This window comes from Theropithecus gelada, chromosome 9 (genome assembly GCF_003255815.1).
Source record: "Theropithecus gelada isolate Dixy chromosome 9, Tgel_1.0, whole genome shotgun sequence".
Lineage (NCBI taxonomy): Eukaryota > Metazoa > Chordata > Mammalia > Primates > Cercopithecidae > Theropithecus > Theropithecus gelada.
The window spans coordinates 23,518,800-23,545,012 of record NC_037677.1 but is presented as its reverse complement, the minus strand read 5'-3'; the positions used below and the strand labels follow the sequence as shown (position 1 = coordinate 23,545,012).

Sequence of the window (26,213 nt, the reverse complement as noted above, 5' to 3'; positions counted from 1 at the left end):
TTTAACTTGATCAGCTTATTTTCAGAGTGGTGATGTTAAAGCTTTTAAAGATAGCTGAAGCAAATTAGCACACAACCCACACAGTACACACCATGCACCAGAAGCATCCCAAAGTTGATTATACCTTAATGTCCCCAACATGGTAATATTTGTATTTGTATAATCAGTACCCAGGCTGACCACTTTGTTCTCAATTCATCGAGCCATTGCATTCATGGAGGAATATAACCTATGCACACAGTCCCACTCTTCCTCACTTACCAGAATGGTCAAAAGAGTAAAAAGGAGTTGCATTTATGTAGGAAACCCAGAGAATTTAAAAAAAAAAACCAAAAAACTGAAGCTGATATTAGATATTCCTATATTTAGAGAGGAAAATGGCTTGACAACTTCCTGCGAAATAAGGACCACCAAAGTTCCAATTCCTTAGTTTGGTCAGCTAAGAAAATAGATTATATTTGAAACATTTTGACTTCAGGCCTTGTCACACTAAAAAATAATGAAGGTGTTCCCTCCAGAACATTTTCCAATGAAAAAAAATGTGTTAAGTTTTAGAAGGACTGAAGGGATTTAAGTTTAGATTAGTATTACTCCAAGTGTGGTTTGAAGATTAGCTACCACCTGCAAACTATTAGTGATCCATATGAGATAGAGTTTGTGCCAAACCCTTATCAATCACAAACCATCACAAACTAAGCGCAATACTTGGCTCAGCTGATAATTTTTTCATTGCAAGACTTTCTCAGTGAAGGAAGGCACAAGTTGATGTTCATTCGAGCGCAAGATCCTTATATTGTCATGGGCCAGCACTGGGTCTAAGCCAGGGCTATAACAATGATCTAGCCCTGGCTAGATCATTTTGGCTTTATAATAATTATTCAGGCCAAATTAATGCTCTTTTTTTTTTCCTTTTTGAGACAGTCTTGCTCTGTCACCCAGGCTGGACTGCAGTGGCGTGATCTCAGCTCACTGCAACCTCCGCCTCCAGTGTTCAAGCAAATCTCCTGCCTCAGCCTCCTGAGTAGCTGGGATTACAGGCGTGCGCACCCACACCCAGCTAATTTTTGCATTTTTAGTAGAGACGGGATTTCACCATATTGGCTGCTCTCAAACTCCTGACCTAAGGTGATCCACCTGCCTTGGCCTCCCAAAGTGCTGGGATTGCAGGCGTGAGCCACCATGCCCGGCCTCATTAATGCTCTTTTCTTTAGGAGCAGAACATTTCCATAGACTTAGCATTTCCATTATTCCAGAGTATTCCTGCAAAGCAATCACCCATCTTCTTTACCCTCCCTGATTCACGTGTGAGTCGTTCATTAGGCTACCAGAGCCCCTTTCATTTTACGCATGAGGACACTGAGAAAAGACTGAACCACCCAGTGCCATTAGTGACCTGGGCCTCAGGACTGGAAACGCTGTTAGGCCTTGCTGGCTGATTCAGGAAGAAGATTACCTGACAACTTCAGAAATGAGAATGTCTGTGTGTCCTGAGCCAGCAGAAGCTATGGGCCATTCCTGTGGGCCTCCTACTTAAATTAGAACTAGGGAATCTTTTAACCAGTTCTATTAGCTTTTCTTTGAAACATACCAAGTTTACCACTTACTCTTATTAGCTTTAACATTCATACAGTCTGTAAAGTAGAAAGAATCTTAAAATAGTACACGTTTGGAATATTAGATAATTTTTCAAAGTGCAAAAGAACTGGGCCAGGCGCAGTGGCTCATGCCTATAATCCCAGCACTTTGGGAGGCCGAGGCAGGTGGATCACCTGAAGTCAGGAGCTCAAGACCAGCCTGGCCAGCATGGTGAAATCTCATCTCTACTAAAAAGACAAAAATTAGCCAGGCGTGGTGGCGGGTGCCTGTAATCCCAGCTGCTTGGGAGGCTGAGACAGGAGAATCGCTTGAACCCGGGAGGCAGAGGTTGCAGTGAGCCAAGATCGCACCATTGCACTCTAGCCTGTGTGACAAGAGCAAAACTCTATCTCAAAAACAAAACAAAACTAAAAAAGAACTGAACTTACAACAAAAGGTGGGGGAAGCAATTATATCATAAAGGAATTTTATGATCCCTTTAAAATTATCCTAGAATTAATTGTACTCACAGAGGAAAGAAAGTTAATATTTCCAAATTAATCTCCATCTTGGCATTCTGTTTTTAAAGGAGATTACTACACCAATTCAAATCTTCAACCTTGATCAAGTACAAATTTTTAAGACGTGCGTTCTAATTGCTTAGCTAATTAACTGGTATGAATCTTTGCAGCTTGTGGATTTTGGATGGGGTTTTTTTGGACCCAGAAATTATCCAAAATCACACATCAGTGAAATAGAGTTATGAAGCCACTTCCTATTTCTGGAATCATTTAGACTTGCAACCTGGAAGCTGTTTAATGCCCCTCCTGCCCATCTTCTCTGCCTTACACTGTGGGGACCACAGGGTTTCTCATTCTGAGAACATGACTTCACGAGGACTAACAGTGCTGGTGATAGGTTTGGGAGACGGTCTTTCTCCCTCTCCTATGGACCAGGAACTATGCCTCCAAGGTGGCTCCTTACACCCATATAAATGTGGGATGGAGTCTGGAGACCTTAGAATGGCCCTTCAGTGTAAACTCTGAAGGTTAGTGCCAGAAGAAGGTGGTCAACTTCCTAAGTGGCCTGGGGTCAAGATCATTTTCACCCTAAGAGATTCTCGTTAGTCTGGAAGACACCAGACTATAGAAATCTAGGCAATGACAAACTGCTACCATTTTCCTTGTATGATCTTTTTTCAGGCAGCTTGGGGTGGAGGATTACTGATGTCCCGAAAACACAAGTGGAAACTGAGTGGCGTGGAGAGGTATGTTGCATTTTTCTTATTAACAACATAAAGTCATAAAGTGTTAAAAGCTAACTGTGAAACACAAATTACAATCAATTTCCAGGAACTCTTGGAATACTGAGGGAGCTCACTCTATTCAGTGCTTTTGTTCCTTGCCTTATGTGATGTTACACTCATGAATATGGGTAAACAACAGAAAAATCAAATATGTAAATATTATGTGTAAACAACAGAAAAATCAGAATACACATCAAGTGACCCAGGTAGAATGTCTTCCAGACATAGAGATTCCTATCTAGGGTCTATTCCTGGGATCTCTGAACCAACCACAAAAATTGTTTAAAACCTGCAGGCAACCCACGTTTTTCTAGGGAGAAGATTTATAGCTTTCATGTTTCATAAAAGGATAATATCCACTGCTTAAAAAAAATAATAATAATAATTTTGCAAAGCAAATAAGCACCTTGTAACTTATCAGTGTTGAAAGTTTGGGCTTGGGGTCTAAGATGGCCAGTTCACTTAAAGTGAAACATACTAGCAATAGCCTCATCTCATGGTTTCATTCCCGGAATAACCTTTCTCTGACAAAGCTCCGACTGATGCTGCAAAGCACCTTTTATTTAGAGCCTACGCAGAAGACTGTTGAGAAATGCTGAAAAACATGAAGGCAGTGATATCTGATTAGCATAAACCACTTTCAGGTCCAAAGAAAAGAGAAAAACAGAATGCAAAATACAGGCTCTGGTTCTGAACCACATGCAAGGGGAGCCCAGTTCTCTCATCACAACACAGCAGGTCAGACACAATGGTGAGCTCTGACACTCCAGGCGACCAAGAAAACCTGAATTCATCAGAGGCTGCCAAATGCCCACCATCCCCTGCCAAGTCCCCAGTTGCTGCCCAGCAAAAGCGTCACACTGGCTCTGCCACTAGACATCTTGGCACAGTTTCTGTTCCAGGACAAGGAGAGACGCTGATGGAGCGCAGAAGCACTTGTGAGCCCTGGGCATGTGGGAGGCCCAGGCCAGAGTGGCTGTGTAGAGTGTGTGATGTGACACCCGGGCCTAAAACGCACAGAGAACCCGTGAGTGTGGAAAGAGAGGGGTGGGGTTACTAGGCTGGAGTCAAGAGCGTCCCGCTGAATTAATGGAAAGAAAGCAAAAAAGAGTTGGGTTACACTAGCTAAGGCCCATGTCAGAAGGGTCACTGTCCCTGAGTCTGATGGCCGGGGTCAGGACCTGGCCTGGGCACAGCTGGGTTAAGGCACCTGGAGCCCCCCAAGCTCTGATTGCAGGGCCCCATTTAGACGCCGGTGGATGAGGGCAGGCGTGCCTCCCTCCCACAGTCAGCCAGTGCCAGGCCTCTGCTCTTGGACCTTGGGGCTTCTCCCAGGCCTAATCCCTTTCCATCTTGAAGATCTGCAAGAAAGCAGAAGCTTAAGGAAGAGGCAATGAAGTAAACAGGGAGAGATGAGAGAGAGAAAGAGAACAACTTGAAAGGTGGCTGCCCGCACGATCAGAACAAGAGTTAAATTCATGTGCTTTCAAGAGAGGTGGCCTATCTACAGGTCTTTCTCTTCTGTGAGTTTCTGACTGGCACAAAAAGTCTGTTACTTTACCTTTGATGCCACCTGCGACTGCACGTGCTGAAAGTACTGGCACATCTTCCACTTAAAAACTCACTAAATTACCTACCCTGAGCCTTAGAAAAATAAACACCCACACGATTCTGTACCAAAGACTATTATTTGAGAGCAAAGCTTAGAACGTTCATCAGGGAACACAGAGTTCCCTCTTACTGCCACAATTCTTGAAACTGTACTATAACTAAACTTTTCTAATGGAATAACCATATATGAAGTCCTAAAAATGAGGGGGCTACTGGTGTTCCACTCTAAGCAGAATCTCCTTAGCTACCCATTTACCCGAGGATACCCCTCTCTCACTGACTTATTAGCAAAAGGCATACTTTCAAAGTGAATACAGTTGGAAGACCAGTGGAAACCACTTAATGTGTATGGCCGCAAGTTTAGGAAAGAAATGTGTCTCACTTAGGGAATGACATTTTTTTCAAGTTTCGCAAACCAAAGTTTAGAACTCACTCTAAAAGTAGAGGAAATCCATGGTCAGTTCTTGTCCCCAAATCCAGAGGCTCCTTCGTAGTCACAGGGGATGTGAATGCCATTCTCACACAAAATGGCGCAAGGGGACTGGGCACAGTGGCTCTTGCTTGTAATCCCAGGACTTTGGGAGGTGGAGGTGGAAGGATCATTGAGGCCAAGAGTTCAAAACCCACCTGGGTAACAGAGTGAGACTCCATCTCTACAAAATGAATTTTTTTTTAAGTAGCCAGGCATGGCGGCATGCATGGCTGTGGTCCTAGCTACTCAGGAGACTGCGTGAGGCAGGAGGATCACTGGAGCCCAGGAATTCAAGGCTACAGTGAGCTATGATGGCACCACTGCACTCCAGCCCGGGCAACAGAGTGAGACCCCATCTCTAAAAAAATTAAAACAATAAAATAAATAAATAAATAAATAAATAAACAAAATGGCACAAACATCTGGAGCCCTGTCTGGCATCCCCTTTGAGAACCAACCAAATTCTCAGAAAACAGCTCTCTTCCTTGCTAGCACTGTCAAAATGTCTGGAGATGGTGATGCTGAGAGGGCACACCACAAGCCCTGAGACTCCAGAGCATGACTCTGTGTATTGTATTTTTATTTCTTTTTCTTTTTATTTATTTATTTTTGAGGTGGAGTCTCACTCTGTCACCCAGGCTGGAGTGTGGCGGTGCAATCTTGCCTCACTGCAACCTCTGCCTCCTGGGTTCAAGCAATTCTCTTGCCTCAACTTCCTGAGTAGCTGGGGTTACAGGTATGCACTGCCATGCCTGGCCAATTTGTTTGTTTGTTTGTTTGTTTGTTTGTTTGTTTGCTTGTTTGTATTTTTAGTAGAGATGGGGTTTCACCATGTTGGCCAGGCTGATCTTGAACTCCTGACCCCAAGTGATCTACTCGACTCAGCCTCCCAAAATGCTGGTATCACAGGCGTGAGCCACCACACTGGCCTCTGCATCATACTGACTCATCTTTAGTCCCTCCTGCCCACAGGCTGCTGCTTACCGTAATCATCCTCTGATATGTTGTACTCTCAAGGCTTTCAGTCCCAGCTGAAGGTGCTGGTGCAGTTTCTGCCGCATCACCAGTTACCCTCACGCCTGCCCTGAGAGTCAGGTGTTCAGGATTTAATTAGATCATTGCTGAACCTCTGTCATATGCAAGTCACAGCGCATGGCACTGCGTGGGTGCAGAGACGGGTATAGTATAAAGACTATCTTCAAGGAGTTTAGAATCTAGTGGGGAAGATTGTCAGTGAACGGTGGATTAAAATTCAAAGCAAGGAAGCAAAGGCTGGAGAGACAGACATGGGAGCTGATTGGAGAGCACAGAGAAAGGAATGGTTCCTTCTGTGATTACAGAGAGGTTTCGCCAAGCAGAGCAACATCGGAGCTGAGCATCACGGCATACAGGGTACTTGATCGGGCAGAAATGGAAAAGGGCATTCAGGCTGAAGAGACACGGAAGTGTGAAAGTGCACAATGTCTTGGAGAAAGGTCAAACAAGTTTGGCTGGAGGATGACATGGTTTCACAGCAGTGGCCAGGTCATGGGTGGAAAGTACAGAAGTCTTGGCCAGCCCCCGGGGCCTTCCCACAGAGCCAGGTCAGAATCCACGGGGCTTCTTTCCACAAAACATAGATCCCTGAGCTGGGAGTCACTGCTGTGTGGCTGCCATGATGCGTGGATATTATTAGATTCCTTGGGGGGACAAAACCCATCAAAAACCTTTGCTGCAGGAGCCCTAGCAGGCTTTGAGCAGAGGTACAATGTGATCTCACCTGTGTTCTGGCGTTAACTCCGCATTAGAGAGGAGATGGGAGCCAGGGACAGACTGGAAGCTGTTAAGCTCTTAGGAACGTCCAGGTGCAGGACAGGAGAGAAGCTGAGTGTGACTTAAGCTGTAGTAGCAGAGAAGGAAGTAAGTGGATGGACCTAGGAGACGGGGAGAGAGAATCTAAGGGGCAATATCAAGACAGGGGGAAGAAGAGTGAAACCAAGGACGACAGTGAGGTTTGGAGGCTGGAGGCCTGGAAGGAAAGTGGTGCCAGGAACACAGAATATAGAGGAGAAAGAATCAATCTAGAAGGTTGAGCAGTGGCGAGTGGGGCCTATGGATCTGAGGCACAAATAAGAGCACAGGGAGATGTCTTACAACAGCCCTGCGGGATTCCGTTCTCTCCAACTTACACAAACTGCAGAAGCCACATGACCGGATCCCACAGCAAAGCGTTTTAAAATGAACCTGAGGCTGTTTTTTGGTTTTTTGTCTTTTGCTTTTAACAAATTGCCAACATTTCTCAAATCAAGGCCATGTCATCGAATCCATCTGCAGGGCTTTTTGCCATCTTTATGCCTCTGAGAGAGAGGTGGGACAGAGAATTCAGTGACAGGTAGTTGTGAGCCTTGGCAGCTTCTCTTCTGAAAAGACAAATAGGCCCCCGCGTAGAGGTAAACACCACAGTCAGACATGGAAGACAGCTGGTTTTCTCTCCCATCAGGCATTCTTATTGGCAAAGCTGAGTTTATCAGAGTTAGACATCTAGCCGTAGAACATGATGGAATGTATAGAATGGCTGTGTGTACATAGGTGCACGGTGTCACCAAGTTCACAAATGACAGAGATGAAATCCATAGCAAAAGCCAACCTTATTTAATGCTCACTGCCTGTTAAGCACAGTTCTAAGCACTTTACCTAAATATTTATTACTATTCTCCTTTTCTAGATGAGGAAATCTAGGCACAGAGAGGTTAAGTAACTTGCTCAAAGTCACACAGCTAAGAAGTAATGAAACCTGAATGAAAACCCGTACTATCTGGCTCCTGAGAGCTTCCCCCTTAACTATTATGTCTGCTTTATAGCCTAGGGTCCTGACTCCAGGGTCATTCTACAGAGCAAGGAGATATTTTCTTGGAGGGAACTTTCAGTACCTCAATGCTATTATTATTCATTAAGTCATTTAGTCTTCTCTCCAGGGGTAGTTATCTGACCATGAACTGCCTTTGCTTCTAGTTCCTCAATTCCAGTCATAAATGTATCTGACAACCAGTGTCAGAGCCAGAGAAAGACCAGAAGCTGAGCTAGACTATTCGTTGGCTCAGATAAGATCCCCAGGCCAGTGAGCCCTCTGACTGACTGACACATGCCCTTCATGAAATGAATGAATGGGGTCTTTCCCAGCTTCTCATTTTTTCCCAAGGCTGTCACACCCAGAGAGGTGGGAACTGGGTGAGCCCACGTCCGTCATACGGCCAGACGGGGCTGCAATCCATGGCTCTCTGGAGGCAACTGCCACGGGTTATTCTACTGTAATACTCGCCTTCCTCCTTTATGCCACTCATGAAACTCCACTGCCAGGACCCCTCCGTCTCTCCGGAGACAAGCACAGAGGCTCACCTTACCCAGTAAATGTATGAAGTGAGCCATGGCATTCACAGTGGGAGCAGTTGCTTTTCCCAGAATCAAAAGAGGAGCACAGTGGACGTGCGGGAGAGAAGTCGCAGAAGTTAAACAAGGCCACAGAGATCATACTGAAAGAATCTGGGCCCTTAAAAAATTAAGCAAGATTCAACAAAGTGAAGCAAAGGGAGATGGTGTTCCAGGAAGAGGAAATAGCATAATGAGACCCAGCAGTATGATAATAGAATTCTCTGAGAACAAAAGGTAATCTGGCATGATGAAATGGATAAAGAAAAGCGAAGGGACACAAGACCTAAGGCGTAGCTAGGGCTTGCCCCAAGGGCTGCGGGAGCCATACCCTGCAGTTTGGAATTTGGGCTGGAGGCGAAAGAAAACTGTCAGTGATTTCGGAGAAGGAGAGGGCCATAAACAGAGATCGAAAATAATTCTGGTGCCAAGTGAAGGATGAAATGGAGACCGAGTCAGTTACAACACAATTGCTGAATCCAGATTAAAATAATGAGAATTATTATTAAAGGAATCTGAACCAGGACTACAGCCCAGACTTTTGAAATCGTGTAAATTCCTGAGCAGGGAATCTCTGCTGTGTGAGCCACTGTTGCTGATGAGACAGCATCAAATTTCCCCAAGGTGTGAGGCAAAAAAAAGACGGAACTCTCCCCTGCTGTGGGAGCCACAGCACATCTCATCTGCAGTCTGGAAAGAAAATAACTCTGGATTAGGAAACAGATGGAAGCACGGGCCTCGCCAGAAGCTACTACGGAAGGACACATTTGAGAAATTGGGCATCAATTGATTAGAAAGGAAAAATCGAGTTAAGCAGTGAAATGAGCCCTGTCTTTGAGTTCCAGGCCACTGCGATAGCAAGGACCACAGAGGTACAGGAGGCAGCCGCCCTCTCTGGCCAGGTGCTCTGGCCATCACTGGCCAAAGGAGAGACTCTGGACTGGATGATCCCAATGACTCTAAGCTGTGCCCTGAGACCACTGTGGAGGCAGGGTGCATGCCGCCACTGGAGCTGGGGCACGCCACATGGAGACCCACACCCTCACCTGCTATTTCTGTGGACAAAGAAAAGTTGCAGTGTGAACTCCGAAAAACTGAGATAGGTCTCGGTTAATTTTGAAAGTTTATTTGGCCAGGGTTGAGGACTCACGCCTGTGACACAGCCTCAGGTGGTCCTGACAACATGTGCACCAGGTGGTCAGAGCACAGTTTGGTTCTATGCATTGTAGAGAGATATAAGACATTGATCAACATATGTAAGATGAACACTGGTTTGATCTGGAAAGTCGGGACAACTCAAAGTGTGGAGGGGCCTTCCAGGTCATGGGTAGATAAGAGACAAATGGTTGCATTCTTTTGAGTTTCTGACTTGCCTTTCCAAAGGAAGCAATCAGATATGCATTTATCTCAGTGAGCACAGGGGTGACTGAATAGAATGGGAGGACAGGTTTGCCATAAGCAGTTCCCACCCTGACTTTTCCCTTTAGCTTAGTGATTTTAGGGGTCCGAGATATTTTCCTTTGACACATCTTTAAGAGTCTACTTTGTGTTTACTAAATACAGTGTCGTGGGAGCATGGGATGGGGGAGAGGGTTGAAAAATTATCTCTTGGGTACAGTGGTCACTATTTGGGTACTGGGTACACCAAAAGTCCAGACTTCACCACTACGCCCTATAGGCATATAGGAAATCTACACTTGTACCCCCTCAATCTGTTTAACTTTGTAAATTAAAATAAATACATACATTTAGTGTCGATCTGGATTCTGAGAAACAGTACCAAGAAACTGAAGCTCGGTTGCACGTGCCTGGAGCCTGCCAGGGTGGAGTGCCAACCGCTTACGTGATTTGTCTATTTTAGGGCCAACTCTGTGACGTGGAATCCACACAAGATGATGGGAGTCCCTTTGCAGTGCTCTGCTCTCCTGGTTAGAGAAGAGGTATGTCTCTCCTGACGCTGTGTCCCAGTTCGTGCGTGGGTTTGACTGTCTTTATGCGGTTAACTTTCTCTGGAAATATCAGGATCACCGGGTCTTCTCTATGGTGCTACTCACATTCCCCAGAGAGCCCTTTCTAGATTCCTGTCTGCAGGGTGAAGGTCTGGTGCCTAACAGGGAAGAAAGGGTAAGAGGACCTCAACTTTCAGAACATAAACTTTGACCTAATCTCCATGTTTTCAGTATGAAACCCCTTTCCTCAACTGTTCCTCCATTCCCCCAATCCAGAGACCCTCTATGTCACTCTCTCAAAAAATTAAATTTCCAGGTTTTTTTTTTTTCTGGAATCTGAGAGGCCGGAGAATGGTGTGAACCCGGGAGGCGGAGCTTGCAGTGAGCTGAGATCCGGCCACTGCACTCCAGCCTGGGCTACAGAGCGAGACTCCGTCTCAAAAAAAAAAAAAAAAAAAAAAAGAAATACACATGATATAGGATTCAGGTTAGTGTTAGGATCCAGGTCCATAACATGTATATGTATGTGTGTGTGTTCTGTCTCTCATGATTACAGTCTATCTATTCAATATTTAAAGCCATGTTCAGAGTGTAAGGAAGCTGCATCCTTATTAACCAGAAAAGAGAAGCAGCATCAACGAGCACTTTCGTTCAAGATGGTTCTGTTGACCAGGCCTAGGGCCGTTCTCAGTAGGTGAGCACTGTTGGTGAAGGCCACTGCATCTCCCTTCCATGACGCCAGGCCGGACTCATAGTTCCTCACTCCTGCATTTATTTTGTTGATGAAACCCAAATAAGGAGCTTCAGATGATCCCCATTAAATTTTATTTTCTTAGCCTTAATAAAGCAACCCCAGATTAAAAGAATTTTTAAATGTTGATATTCATTTACTTTTTTTTTTTTTTTTTTTGAGACAGAGTCTCATTCTGTCACCCAGGCTGGAGTGAAGGATGGTGTGATCTTGGCTCACTGTAATCTCTGCCTCCTGGGTTCAAGTGATTGTCATGCCCAGTCTCCCAAATAGCTGGGACTACAGGTGCCCACCACCGCACCTGGCTAATTTTTGTGATTTTACTAGAGAGAGGGTTTCGCCGTGTTGGCCAGGTTGGTCAAGAGCTCCTGGCCTCAAGTGATCCGTCCACCTCAGCCTTTCAGAGTGCTGGATCACAGGCATGAGCCACCGTGCCCAGCCAAATATCTATCTTCATTTACTTAAAAATACTTTGCTTTTTTTCTAATTATACAGTTAACACACTATGTCAGAAAGTTGAGGCAGAACAGAAAATATAAATAAATTTAGAGTCACCTCAAATTTTTATAACTTAGGGATAACCATTATTACCATTTTTAATATTTTCTCCCACAATTTTTTCTAGAAATAAATATATTTAAAATATATAAATAAATATATATTTATAATAAAATTGCTGTCATCTACCTCATATACTTCATATATACATGTTGATTCTTCTTTATACTTTGCATTATATTATGAGCATGATCTTCCAAAACCTAATTTGTAATGGCCTCATATTATTCTATCACATAATTCAATGAACTGTATCTCTATGGTTAAAATATTAACCACATTCTCCTGCCTCAGCCTCCCGAGTAGCTGAGACTACAGGCGCCCGCCACCGCGCCCGGCTAGTTTTTTGTATTTTTTAGTAGAGACGGGGTTTCACTGTGTTAGCCAGGATGGTCTCGATCTCCTGACCTCGTGATCCGCCCGTCTCGGCCTCCCAAAGTGCTGGGATTACAGGCTTGAGCCACCGCGCCCGGCTACTCGGGAGGCTGAGGCAGGAGAATGGCGTAGACCCGGGAGGCGGAGCTTGCAGTGAGCTGAGATCCGGCCACTGCACTCCAGCCTGGGCGACAGAGCGAGACTCCGTCTCCAAAAAAAAAAAAAAATATTAACCACAACAGAGTGACTTGATGGAATCCTTAAACATATACCTTTGATCACATTCCTGATTATTTTCTCAAAGTAGACTCAAAGTGGGATTGCTGGGTCAAAGAGTGTTACCACTTCTGTGGTTCGTTCTTAATACCTCATGTTGTCAAATGCAAATTTACACAGCACGCCTTCTGTGTCTTCATCAGTAATAAAAATATGGACACAAGATTGAAGACAGAAACTTCCCCTCAAAATGAGATGAATGCATTGGAAAATATCCTTTTGGGCTGGGTTTTCATCAGTTAAAAATACGGTCCAATGTATTATCATCTGCCCTAGCTCATGCAAGCCTCAGCTATAATTACCTCAAAGGAGAAAATAAATTTTTGTTATTTAGATTTCAGCCAGATGTTTTGACAGTGGCTCCCATCATGTCCTTACAGACCAAAAGGGAAATGAGAGCTGGAGGAAAATAGAAAGATTTGGAACTGATTAGATGACTGCATCGGAAGGACCTACTGACTGGCAATTTGATGTTACCCAGGATAGAGCCTATGGCTTGGTACCTAACCTGTACCATTCAGAATATTCACGGACTGTTTGATTAAAACATAGAAGCTGATTAATGTTTCAGATGGGAGGAGACTGGGAGGTAGAGTAAATGTGTGTAGGGATGGAATCAGAATACAAGATGATTTTTACAGACTGGACCAGTGAGCCACATCCAAAAAGGGACATTGTTATTGGAGATCATTGTAAGGCTCTGCTCTTAGGTCCGTGTATACTGTGGTTATATTTTGATTGGACAAGGAAGGCTTGTTTCTACAGCTAAATTGTTGGACTTGTGAAAAAGGCAAAGGATGGTAGCTCTACAGGGCCAACAACGAGTCAAGAGAAAAATGCCACACAAAAGACATTAATGAGATACAGGAAGTGGAGTTTCAGCATGAGAAGGTGGTGGTCTCCCACTCTCCTCTAGTTAAACCATACCCACAGTGCTCTGCTTTGCTCTGTACCAAATTGTCCATGGGGTTCCATCAAGCTAGATCCCAAACAGTGGGGACCAATTGGTAAACGTGTAAGAGGGATGATTGAAACAACTAAGGATGTTTAGCCTAGGGAGGAAAAGAAAAGAAAAGGGCCGAGAGGAGGATGGCAGCCTTCACCATTTAGAGGACTCTCAAATGGAAGAGACTGGGGTTTTCGTTGAGGCTTTGGGGAGCTGGTTTAGTAAACACCGGGTGGTGGAGATTTGATGGCAAAATCAGTACATCCTGCGATTTTAGGTCTGTTTTGGGTTCAATAAAAGGAACACTTCTAAAAATTAAACTGTCCAACAGTAGGAATAAATTAATAAGGGGAGGTGATTAAATAGAGAGATTGGACAGCCACTTATTAGGAAGAGTGTAGAAATGATTCCTTTATTGAGTAGGAATAAATGAGCTCTAAATTCCCTCACAAATCCAAGAGTTTATGATGCTCTGACAGCATTTCTTTTATTGGCATCCAAGGAACAGTGCTGTTCCATAAGATGGTAATAAGGGTTCCCCAATAAGAGAGTTCTCAGTTTTAAAAAGGCTGAGATATATTGGTTTAGAGTTAAAAACAACTTACATTATTTCAGGGCTTATTGGGGCCCTTAGTAGGCTGATATATATTGCAATATCTAAAAAGAAAGACTAGATGATATAGAGTTTCCTACATTTATTTGAGCATGGTAATCTCTTTATGTACAGCAACTATTAATGTGTTTTAAAACACATTAGTTTGGGACATGATGGTCTATAACCTTTTCATGGCTCATGGCTCAGAACCAGGACATCATCTCACTAAGGCCTTCTGTAGGAAAAATAGCATCACTTTTGCTTGTCGTGTTGTACAATAATGAGACTGTGGCTGTCCAGCTTTTTTTTTTTTTTAGACGTGGTCTCTTTCTGCCGCCCAGACTGAAGTGCAGTGATGTGATCCCAGCTCACCGCAACCTCCACCTCCCGGGTTCGCACCATTCTCCTGCCTCAGCCTCCCAAGTAGCTGGAGCTACAGGTGCCCACCACCAGGCCCAGCTAATCTTTTGTATTTTTAATAGAGATAGGGTTTCACCGTGTTAGCCAGGATGGTCTTGATTTCCTGATCCCGTGATCCGCCTGCCTCTGCCTCCCAAAGTGTTGGAATTACAGGCGTGAGCCACCATGCCCGGCCGTCCAGCTTTTTTAGGGCTCACGTGTTTTTGAGTTATTTTTTTCTATCACAGTAGGAGTAGGTCTGATCCTTTCAGCATTCCACATTCCCTGAAGTGGTCTTCCTTAGTATTGATGGCGCCAGTGTGTGAGCGTGCATGGCCAGAGGAATAATGGTACAAAGTTTCTGTGACCATGAAACCAAATAAAAGCAAGTGTTGCAAATTTTCACGTTATTGGTCTTCAAGTGAATTTTCTTTTTCGAGTTCAGTATATTTCTACTGATCTAATACAAATGCATTGTATTTAATTTTTCTTATTCTGAAAAATAATGAATGGATTCCAATATATGTGAAGCCTAAACTACAAGGTAGAGTCCAGTTCTGTCATCTACCATTTCAACACTCCGTCTTTCAAAACCAAATTAAAACTGTAATTGCATTGCATTGTGTTTTAGTGTGGACAGTTTTCAGAAGTGTTCTCACTTCTAACTTCAACTAAGTGATCACACTTTAGTCTTGTCTTCTTTTGTCATGAATCACAAAAGAAACAAAACCAAATGCCAAAGCTTTTGTGAAATCACAATTAGAAGAGAACAAAATAGTCAGAGGCATCCAGTGGTTCGTGACAAATTGAAACACGGGGTTTTTAGTGAAGAGACTGGCGATACTATTTTAGTCGGAAAACATGATTCAGTCACTATTCTATGGAATAATTCAATCACTTTGCCGCCCATTTCCATAGTAAGGTTACAGTGCTAGGACAAATGAATGGCCATTGACGATGAGACTTTCCACTTAACTATCTCAAGGAATTGAGCATGCGAACGCAGCACTGAAGCTCTGACCGTTCTTGAGAGAGGAACATGACATATGAAAGATTGGTTATTTAAATTCATCTCAAAATTGCAATGTGTGTGTGTGGCTTTTTTTTTTTTTTTTTTTTTTTTGTAGATTTCAGCATATAAACATGATAGCAATGAGCTGTCTTAAAAGTCATGATTTCCAAAGGGAGCTCAAACTCCCTAACAGCTAAATGATAAAGTACTTGAACTAGATATGGATGGAAATACTAGAAGAACCACACCAATAATATTTCACAAAACCAAAGAGTTTCCAAAATATTTTAATCACAACGAAACCAGAATAGTAGGATGTTCTCCCAAAGAAAGAGAACATTTAAATATAAATGTGTGCTCTGATTATGATTTTTATTTATCAGTTGATTTTTACAAATGCCTTCTCTTAAAAGGGAGAGTAAAAGTATAAACGTGTCCTTGCTAACCTCCATGACATTTGACCCTGAGCCATTGTCCCACAGAGTTGACCATTACAACAACCTAGACACTCCTGTCCAGAATTCTTTTCTTCGTTTTGTTTTCTTTCTCTAAGATATGCAATGTCTCTTACTTTTATTTTTTTCTTATTAATTTTTACCAATATAAATCTAATGAGTTGTCAGTAGAATTTCCTAAATGTTCTCTTCTCTCTTGTAGGGATTGATGCAGAATTGCAACCAAATGCATGCCTCCTACCTCTTTCAGCAAGATAAACATTATGACCTGTCCTATGACACTGGAGATAAGGCCTTACAGTGTGGACGCCACGTTGATGTTTTCAAACTATGGCTGATGTGGAGGGCAAAGGTGAGTGTGTATGGACCAGCTAAATGACAACTAATCTGGTCACCGCTATTATGAAATATCAAAAAAGTGATTTCCAAATTGAAATTCCTTACCCAAGATTTGCTTTCTCTTTTTTTTTTTTTTGAGAGGAGTCTCTCACTCTGTCACCCAGGCTGGAGTGCAGTGGTGCGATCTCGGTTCACTGTGAGCTCCACCTCCCGAGTTCACATCATTCTCCTGCCTCAGCCTCCCTAGTAGCTGGGACTACAGGCGCCCACCACCATGCCTGGCTAATATTTTTTTCGTATTTTTTAGTAGAGATGGGGTTTCACCGTGTTAGCCAGGATGGTCTTGATCTCCTGACGTCATGATCCGCCTGCCTCGGCCTCCCAGAGTGCTGGGATTACAGGCGTGAGCCACCGCGCCCGACCTTGCTTTCTTTAAACTTAACATCTAAATACCTTCATTCAACACGAGGAAAAATATAATCAAAACCATTGTTTGTTTCTTTTCTAGCCAAATTGATTCAAATGCTCACTCATCTAGAAAACAAATCCATTTTGCTTTATATAGCAGAACACCTTGAATTTTAACAGGTGTTTATTGTTATTGTTGTTGGTTTTTGTCTGCTAACGTGGTTTTTACCCAGTGATTGATCACCTGGGTAGGTGAATGCGATCTGAAAGCATAGGTTTGGAGAACAAAAAAGAAAAAGTAAAAAGCCCACCATGATAGCTTATTTTTTGACATTTCAAGGGATAACCTCTAGTTACAAAGCTTTTTTTCCCCTCATCTCCCGAAATACCTACTCACCTCCTTTTATGTAGGTTCTGTGTGTCCCTCTGAATTTAACTGTAGTGATCCCTCCTTTTTTCAGCAAGGAAAACTCACTCACTAACAGTGTGCAGGACTTGCTTGGACCTAATTGTAGCCTTCCAGGAGCCTACGTTTATGTTTAAATGTAAGCAGGCTGGATAGGTCAAAGATTTTATTTTTAATTTTGACCAGATTCTTAACTTAAAGGTCACAAATTAGTGCCTGCCCAGCCAGCTTCATTTATCTCCTGCAGGAGATAAATAGACAGAGCTAGCTGTATATACTGTAGAAGCTCAAATGCAAAAAGAGGATTCGAGGAAACCTGACATAAGAAAGTGAGAAAGGGAGCAATTAAAGATGTCAACCTTAATAACAGAGTCTCTCTAAAGGAAAAGATGTTGATTTGGAAATAAAGCATTACAATGGGAATACATATGCCATAGTAAACTGTATGCAAATTCAAAGGAGGTAAAGGAAGACAAAAGTTTTTAAAGGAAGAAATGTGGAAGAGTACATAATTGTTTTGAGATAAATATCCTTGGCTACAAAGATCAATAACAAGGGTGATGCAGTCCGAGGCTGGATAGGCAATTGCTAGGCAGATGTCTTTGCAGAAGTATTTTTGTGTGTGTGTAAGGTTGTGGTGACCTTTGAGCAAGGTTATAATTTTTGCAGTCTTCTGTGACAGTTTTTGTTATCCGGTATACAAGGCATGAGAACCCTCTCTTCATGGTTTCCTCTGGCTCTGTCTATCAGGGTTTTCTTAACATTCGTGACTCCATTTTTATTCTAATGGTGTTCACAAGGGAAAGCTGGGATACCATGAGGTCCTTTATGTTTGGTGGAGAGGATCTACATTTGGCTCTCCGGTGTGTAAATAGCCTACTTAAAGAAGTAACATGCTCAGTCCCATAAGAAAATGCCAATAACTTGGTCAGCAGGAGTGAAGTGTACCAGGGTAAGACCAGTGAATGGGATCTTCTGCAAGTCTGTGTAAAAAGGTAGGAACCTTGTCCACGGCAATGAATTCCTTGTGCTTTTGTTTATAATTTTTTTAAAGTAACCTAAATTACTTTAAGCAGCTTAGATGATGGGGTTCTTAACAAGAAAAAGAGGGAGTTTTTGAGTGAAGCAATGCAATCCACAAGTATTTTATGGAATCTCCTTTAAGTCCATTCTGGCAAAAAGGTGCAGTTTAAACAGAAAGATGGTCTTGCTTAATGAAGAAGTAACTCTTGGGTGGTTTCCAGGGATGGCTGGACTGTACGTCCTTCAGGGAAGCCTGCTTAATGGTGTTTACTCCAGCACAACGTTTTTTACATGTTGCTAAATATCAGGCAGCTACAAGAAGCTAAATATCAGGAGCTTTACATGAAGTGAAGCTCCACAGTGTTGCCCGGTAATGGTGGAGTGATGGGCCCCCTTCCTCTTTTGAAAATTGACAGCCCAACAACGACAGGTACCTGGTCCCCGCCACCCAATGGGAGACTCATTCTGCTAGCAATGACACTTTCATTTGGAAGAAAAACCCAAAGCAATCAAGAATGTAAAGTATTGATGTACCTCCAAGCTGCTTTAAAATGAGCAGGTCTTTCATTTCATTGATTGGTGGGGATTACAAAATGATTAATGTAAATATCAGGTAGCAAGCTGAGAAAACCTTGATTTCTGAATATTGTGCCATGCTCCCTCTTACTTCAAGGATCATTCTTTGTGTCTTTTTTCCCCTGTGGTGTTTTTATTAAGATAATGATCATCAGCAATATTTACACAAAAATGTTTCTGTCACGGTTCATCAGATTCTGCTGCTCCCTTTCCATCTGAAGCCTCCTCTCCAGCAGGGGCAGCCAGGTTCTTAGAGAAATAACATGGAGGGTATCAAGTGTGAATCGAACAGCGGGACCAGATGAAGCCGGAAATAAAGGGAAGGGCCCCATGAAGTCACTGGGGAAGGGGATAAAAAGAGGAAATCACAGCCACTGCATTACTTATTCTTTTACTTCTTTGTGGAAATACCTCAAATATCTAGACATCTAAGTGGCAAAAACTTACACTTTGTTTTCAATCTAAACCTTTGTATTTTTTTTTGAAAAATGAAATGATAATCATTATTAAAGTAATAAGCTTAGTTCTACAATCTAGATAAAAGGTGAGGATAATTGTACTCTCACATCAAAGCTCTCCCTCTAGCCATGCCGGCCAAGGAAGAAGTCATCCTTTTCCCGCAACAAGAGCCATGAAAGAGTTGGCTATGATGTTGAATCTTGCCTCCCCACAGGAATGAGGAAACAATCTGGATAAGAGTAAGGAGGAGGAGGAGGAAGAACATAGCATTAATTCAGTAAGCCCTCTGTGATCAGACCTGCCTGGAGAATTCAGTGTTTTCCACATTTTCTCCTAAGAAAAACCCCATGAAAAATAGCCTAAGTATAAATTATTATTATTTGAACTAATCTGCTAATGACTAATGGAGCTAAATGCACTGATGACAGCCATCATATTAAGTGCAAATTAACTTGATTAGAACAAATTTATGCAAAAAATAAGACCCCTGATTTAGGATGCTAAGAGGCCTACTAGCTGGTTAAGATATGGATGTTTATCATCAGCAGAGGCCCAGTGCCTACTCTCGACTCTCTTCTTACGGGGTCGGCCTTTCATTTTGTCTGCATTTTATTAAATAATCCTGGGACCTAATCATTACTTCCCAATGTTGACAGATTCCTACAGTGGCTAAAACTCAGTAGCCGACAAAAGTAAGTAAATAACACTTTTTTTTTTTTTTTTTTTTTTTTTGAGATGGAGTCTCGCTCTGTTGCCCAGGCTGGAATGCAGTGGTGCAATCTCAGCTCACTGCAGCCTCCATCTCCCGGGTTCAAGCAATTCTCCTACTTTCCCTTTTTAGGCCTACAGGAATGGCTTCATTTATAACAACCAAGGTTTCATAGCAAATCTCTGTGTTTGTATATAGTCATACAAATCAGCAGTTTTCCTTGGGTTTTTTATGATTAACTTTGCTAATTAAAAATGTGGAAAAAGAGGGACTGGCAAATGGCTGGAGGAAAAAAAACACCAGGAAAAAACTTATTAAAGGGAAGTGGACATCTGGCATCCTTTGCCGAAAATGACAGAATGTTTACTTTCTGTCTAAAATGAAATTTATTTTAACAAGTAGATATTCAGCATCTATTATCGTGTCTGATACTGAATGGAATAAAGAGGCTCTCATTTTCCAGACAGGATAAGACAAATGCACAGAAATCCATCATAAAAGACAGATTAGGACTGATCACAAAAGAAATCCAGACACATCTGGGGAATTTAAAGGATGGAGAGCTCATTCCTAGTTTAAGAATCGAGATGATTTGCAAAGAGATGGCCTTTGAGATGGGACTTGAACAGGATAGGTAGAAAAAGTAGGATTTCACCCAGCAGTGCTGTGAGAAGGCCATTCCAAGGAGTGGTTGAGCAGGAGTTCAGTGCGTATTATGAGAGTAAGGGAGAGTCTAATTGACTGAAGGGCAACTTGGGAGCTACGTTCCAGGTGAGAAGTAACAGAGCCTGAACTAGGGTGGGAGCAGCAAAAATTGAGATAACAGCAAGGGATTCAGTAGTTATTTCAAAAGCACTGTCTCTGGGGCCTGAGAATGTTTATAAAAGCGTTTCAGGAAGCAGAGAATGATCATGACCCACTCCCCAAGACCACATGGAGGCAGCAGCTGAATACTTGGATGGTGAGATTGCTGAAGAAGATCACATAAACATTGTTCATCTTCCTAAAATTCTGGTTTGGGAGTCTGAGGTGGGGCTTAAGAATCTACATTTTTAACACAAATAATTCGGTTCTGATATAGATCATTCCTCAGAACATACTTTGTAAAAGGCTTCAAAGTTATTCACTTATTCATTCAACAAATATACATTGAGCACCTAATATGCGCTCAGCACTGCTCAGAATGTGGAGGATTTAACAGTGAACAAAAGAAACATAAACCTGTGCCCTCATGGAGTATGTGTTGCAGCCAGGTCAATCTCAACTAGTTCTACACGTGTGAGTCAGGAGGAGCTAAATAAAACCGTCTTTCTCCAGAAACTCCCCCAGCGGAATCTTGACACTGGGGTCCAGCCTTTCACTTAGGAGTGCCTGTCCGAGCCTTCAGCATCCTGCACAGGGGTTCAGGCTAAGGGGACGTGATCCCTGATAAAGTTTGACATGTGCTTCTGTCATTCTCACAGTAAGAGCTGCGTGGCATGTGATTTAATGGATGAAAGTATTTAATGAATGAAAGAATTTTGAAGAATCTCTCAAAAGCCTCTAAAACCTTGAAAATAAAATGTGGATCTTAATCCCATAAATATTCAATATGAACGGGAGGCACCCAGGGCACACTAGAGTTTTCCGTGTCACTCCCCATGTATGTCTTTAGCCCCCAACTAATGGGGCAATCACACGACCCCCATCATCCCCATAGCAAGGTCCCAGACCAGGGGAACCAGAGGTCTCACACTCTGGTCTTTAGTAATCCCATTGCTGTTGCAGGGCAAACTCTTCTTCATGGGAAATCAGAGAGGCATCATCATTCCCATCTGATCAGAGAGATTAGCCAATGCCATTCAGCAGGACAGGGTCAGAGTCAGACTGGTCATGCCATATCCAAGATCAGATATGCAAAAGTTTAAACCCAACTCCAGACGGTCCAAAGGATCCAGGTTGGAGAATAGCAATCAGCTTCCCTCCCTTCTACTTACAGTCCATCCCAAGTGAACCCAAACTGTCAAGTCATTCCAAACCAATTATAATCTCCTTAGCACCGACAGACGCACAGAGCTCCTGGTATGGGTGCTGGCCAAGCATCAGGCGTGAGCCCAAGCCCTTCCTGGGGAGGCATCAGGAACCCATCAACCTCCTTGAGCCGATCAGCCGGGGCAGCAGTCTCCAAATAAGTGAATTTCTGAACCCATTTGATTTCTCCAGGGCAGCTTGTTCTTAAACCTGCTTTATACGTCACAAGTCTCTGGGCTCTGTTGGGCGCCCTTAGCTGAGATGATGTGATCTTCTATGAAACAGGCAAGTGGGCCCATCTCATCTCCATTACAATTGCTTTCTCTAGGTTCCCTGCTGGAGAAGTTACTGGTAGGCAGGTTCAAAGTGCTTCTGAGATGAGCATTGGCTTTTTTCTCTAAGATTTCTCCATCAGCACCCAGTAAACACCCAAGGAGATAAGAGGAAAGCTATTTTGAAAAGTAACTCTCTTGTGTGTCCCGATGTCAGTTAAAACAGCTCCAGTCCAAGACTGTTGTGTTGGTTTTCCTAAGTCTGGATCCAGGGCTTCCAGAGCCAGAAACTAAAAGAACTCAGTGATAATGTTCACTCATCACAGACACATGAGTCATTTATCTGCCCCCAAAGGAGAACTCTACAGAGCTTGACCGGCTAACAAAGCATCTGGGTACTCCCTAAAATTCCTGCATCCATTCGTTCAAAGAATTCAATGAGTACCTACCCAATTTGTTCCGTATCAGGTACACTGGCAGACAAAGATGGGCTCTGGGAATGGAAAATGTACACATTGGAGGGGGACTAAGCAGGCATTCTGGAGGGTCTCCAGTGATGCTTTTTCTCTGCAGGAAGAGAGTAGCCCAGCCCTCCTGTTATTAATGACTTCCATGATTACTCCTGTGAATAGCAGAGGCACATTTTCCCCTTGAGTAGTCAAACTAATTCCCTGGGGAATGGAGGCTCTGGAAGAAAAGGAGTCCCGTGTAGAAAGCAGTAATGAAGGGGAACAAAAGCACCTGACAGGGAGAGCATTAAAGAGAAAACAGCGCTGAAAAAGCCTGTGGAAACAGCCCTGTGTCGGGAAAGTGCCAGACGAGGCTGAGATGGAGGCGGCAGGATGACCATCAGTCTCCAGGGAAATCACTTCCTCCGCACTCTTAGCCTGCCTAATGAGCTGTGTCCTTCTCTTACCTAGGGGACTACCGGGTTTGAAGCACATGTTGATAAATGTTTGGAGTTGGCAGAGTATTTATACAACATCATAAAAAACCGAGAAGGATATGAGATGGTGTTTGATGGGAAGGTATGTATTTGGATTTCTACAATCCCAGAAAGTTTAGTCAATTCCAACCCTCATCACTGATATGATGTAAATGATGTGCTGTCCAGGTAAGTGGGACTGTCACAGAGGGGAGCAGTGGATGACGGGGTAGCTATTCTGAGCTGGAATAAAGACCAAACTCACCAAATAGTCCATAGAACTTTGTCGAAATCATGCCCTCCAATGGCAATTCCTGATTGAAAAGTGGGAATTGTGTTCTGAACCTGCTGAATACATCGATTTGAAATGTTCTTAGAATTTTCAATTTTTTCAAAATTGCCAGCCTGGGCCAAATATGAATCTTCCTTTCCTCTTTGTAGCCTCAGCACACAAATGTCTGCTTCTGGTACATTCCTCCGAGCTTGCGTACTCTGGAAGACAATGAAGAGAGAATGAGTCGCCTCTCAAAGGTCAGTGCTCCAAGCTCCTCTGATACATGCGTGTATTGAGCCTTTCATGTGCACGTCTTCTTTATGACGTATGCCTGTGGCCTTAGGAGAGAGCCCACCTGGGTGCATGGGCCCAATCCCATCTGTGGACTCCCACAGAGCCAGGACATACAGAACCTGATGTATGCAGACTTTTTTTTTCTATTTTTCTTTTTCTTTTTTTTTTTTTAAGATGGAGTCTCTCTCTGTCTCCCAGGTTGCAATACAGTGGCGTGATCTCAGCTCACTGCATCCTCCAGCTCCTGGGTTCAAGCAATTCTCTTGCCTCAGCCTCCTGAGTAGCTGGGAATACAGGCACCCGCCACCACGCCCAGTTAATTTTTGTCTTTTTAGTAGAGACGGGGTTTCAATATGTTGGCCAGGCTAGTCTTGAACTCCTGACCTCAGGTGATCTGCCCGCCTTGGCCTCCCAAGTGCTGAGATTACTGGTGTGAGCCACTGCGCCCGACCTATGCAGACTTTTAACAACTCTATTTGCTTGTTTTCTGAGAGTGAGTTTATGATGTCCTAAAAGAAGCAATCAGGCGATAAGCTTTGCTGGCATTCACAAAGCAGCGAGGACATTGCTGAAGTTCATTGCTGTTCCAAGTGAAACTGGCACACAAAAGAGACTTCAGGTACCAGAAATGGTTAGCAAGCAATGCTGCTGCTGACCCTCTTGAGCTGCCAAGATCAAGGCTACCCTGGGGGTGTCCTTAGAGCTGTGATGACCCCCAGAAGGTAGGATGGCAAAGAGCAATAATAACAGCCACTGTTTTCAGTGTGTATTGTGTCCCAGCTCAATATCAGGTGTTAGGTCACTTAAAGCCTCAGAGCAACCTGACATGGGAAGGACTGTCCACCCATCTTGCTGATGGAGAAACTGACACACAGGGAGAAAATGTAACTCCCAAAATCTCACAGAAAGTCTGAGGGCTTGAGCTTTAAATTGTACTGTGGTCAGTAAGACACCCTTTATCTTTCATCCTCTCCTGCTCCTAGCCACTTATACACGGATGAAATATGACTTGCAATGCACATCAAAGCGAATATACAGGACCTGTCACCATGCGAAACTAGGGATGGTTGTGTAGACTTAGATCTCAGAGTTGATTTGGTTGGTTTGGGGGTTCTTTTCATTTATCATAAAAGAGGGAACCTCCTCCAGTCACTGCCAAAAGCCCTGCAGGCTGTCCCCTCACTGCTCAGGAGTTTGGGCTGCCTCATTGACCTTTGGGAACACTTTAGTTCCTTCTATGTAAAATGAAGAAGAGGATTTTGTGTATATATGAAACCTTCACTGAGGCTTTTACATGTTAACATCTGCCCTTAAGCAACCCAGGATCAAACTCTCATCAGGAGAAAACTTCCACTTGGCTGAGGTCTTTAAACCAAGCCTCCTAATTAGAGTAGTGATTCGCAATCCTGGTCATACATTAGAATCATCCAGAAACTTTATAAAAGACACTAGTGACCAGGTCTCACCCTGAAAATGTAATCAGATTGTGCTTGGATGGGCCTGGGAATGACTGAAAGTTATCCAGATGATTCCAATGTGCAGTTCAGCTAGAGAACCCCTGATCTAGAGGGAAAAATGGAAGAAAGCTTCTAGAACCAGGATCCATGGCGCATGTGTCTGAGGTGGAAGGGGGTGTGGTTGTGTTTGATGATTTAGTGAAGTTGGTTCGTTCCGGGAAATCAAGCTCACAAGGTGGGAGGGAATGAGTAGAGGTCGCATTGGATAAGATGATTGGTGCAGGCAATAACAACGAGAATGGGGGTGCAGGTGTCTGCTGTCATTTAAGAGGAAAAAATTCATATTTTTCCTGGAATTTTTATGGTATACCTTCATAATGTAAAATTTCTTAACAATGACTTATTTAACCAGTTAGTTAGAAATTAGATGCCTCCATTCTTTTTGCCTTTCACTTCCTTATTGAACTGACTGACCAGAAAGAGAATCCACAGACTAGTTTGGCTGATTTCATTTGTTGAATCAGCCTAGTATCACTGGGCTGAGGGATGGAGCAAGATGGGAGTACAGAATAAAAACATTTTTTTCATCATTTTCTGAACAAAAATCAACTCGGAGACTCCCCTGTTTATATATCACTCTTTAAATGCCTCCTAGGTTTCAGCACCTCGTATGAGCTGTAATGAGGAATGGGGATGGAGATTGTTTCCTGGAGATGGCAATTAGAATATTAGTAAACTGTTTTTATACTGTTGACAATTCAAATACGAAAATCTCCGGGGATTGCAAAATGAATTCTCCTGATTTTTCTCCATTTTTATCATTGTAATCAAGATAATTCAGCAATTCAGATTTGGAAACGAAAATAGAACCACATGAATACCAAGTTTAACTTTTGTTCATCTATGCCAATGATTTTTTTCAGACTTTCTGGAAAGTTCTTTATTAAGTGTGACGCCCTTAAAGTATAATGTCCAGGAACCAGTAAAATATTCATACACATGCGCATGCGCACACACACACACACAGTCCCAGAGGGAAAAGAACTGAGGTGAAATAATCTGTTGTCCAGCATGGTAGTAATAGCCACATGTGGCTATTCATATTTAAATTTAAATCAATTAAAATTAAATTCAAATTCAACTAAAAATATGGTTCTTCAGTCGCACTAGCCACATTTCAGTTGCTCAACTTGTGACCAATGGCTGTTTTATGGGATAGCACAGATATAGAACATGATGGAGATCACTGCACAGAGTTCTCTTGGTCCATGCCGATATAGACCCAAAATGGGGGAAATGTGGAGTTTCCTGTGCAGTTTATGGGAACCAAAAGAACAAAGTTAAATTCTGGACAAGACAAGGCAGAGAATTACTCT

The 26,213-nt window shown here is 43.0% G+C and overlaps 1 protein-coding gene across 1 annotated transcript in view; it reads left to right on the top strand.

The window, feature by feature from the left end:
* GAD2 (glutamate decarboxylase 2) overlaps positions 1 to 26,213 on the top strand; it is an 89,277-nt gene that overhangs the window by 54,246 nt on the left and 8,818 nt on the right. Inside the window, exons 11-15 of the mRNA XM_025396614.1 lie at positions 2,778 to 2,842; positions 10,231 to 10,309; positions 15,888 to 16,037; positions 22,808 to 22,915; positions 23,254 to 23,343. Of these exons, the coding sequence (XP_025252399.1) occupies positions 2,778 to 2,842; positions 10,231 to 10,309; positions 15,888 to 16,037; positions 22,808 to 22,915; positions 23,254 to 23,343 (492 nt within the window). The remainder of the gene's footprint in view (positions 1 to 2,777; positions 2,843 to 10,230; positions 10,310 to 15,887; positions 16,038 to 22,807; positions 22,916 to 23,253; positions 23,344 to 26,213) is intronic.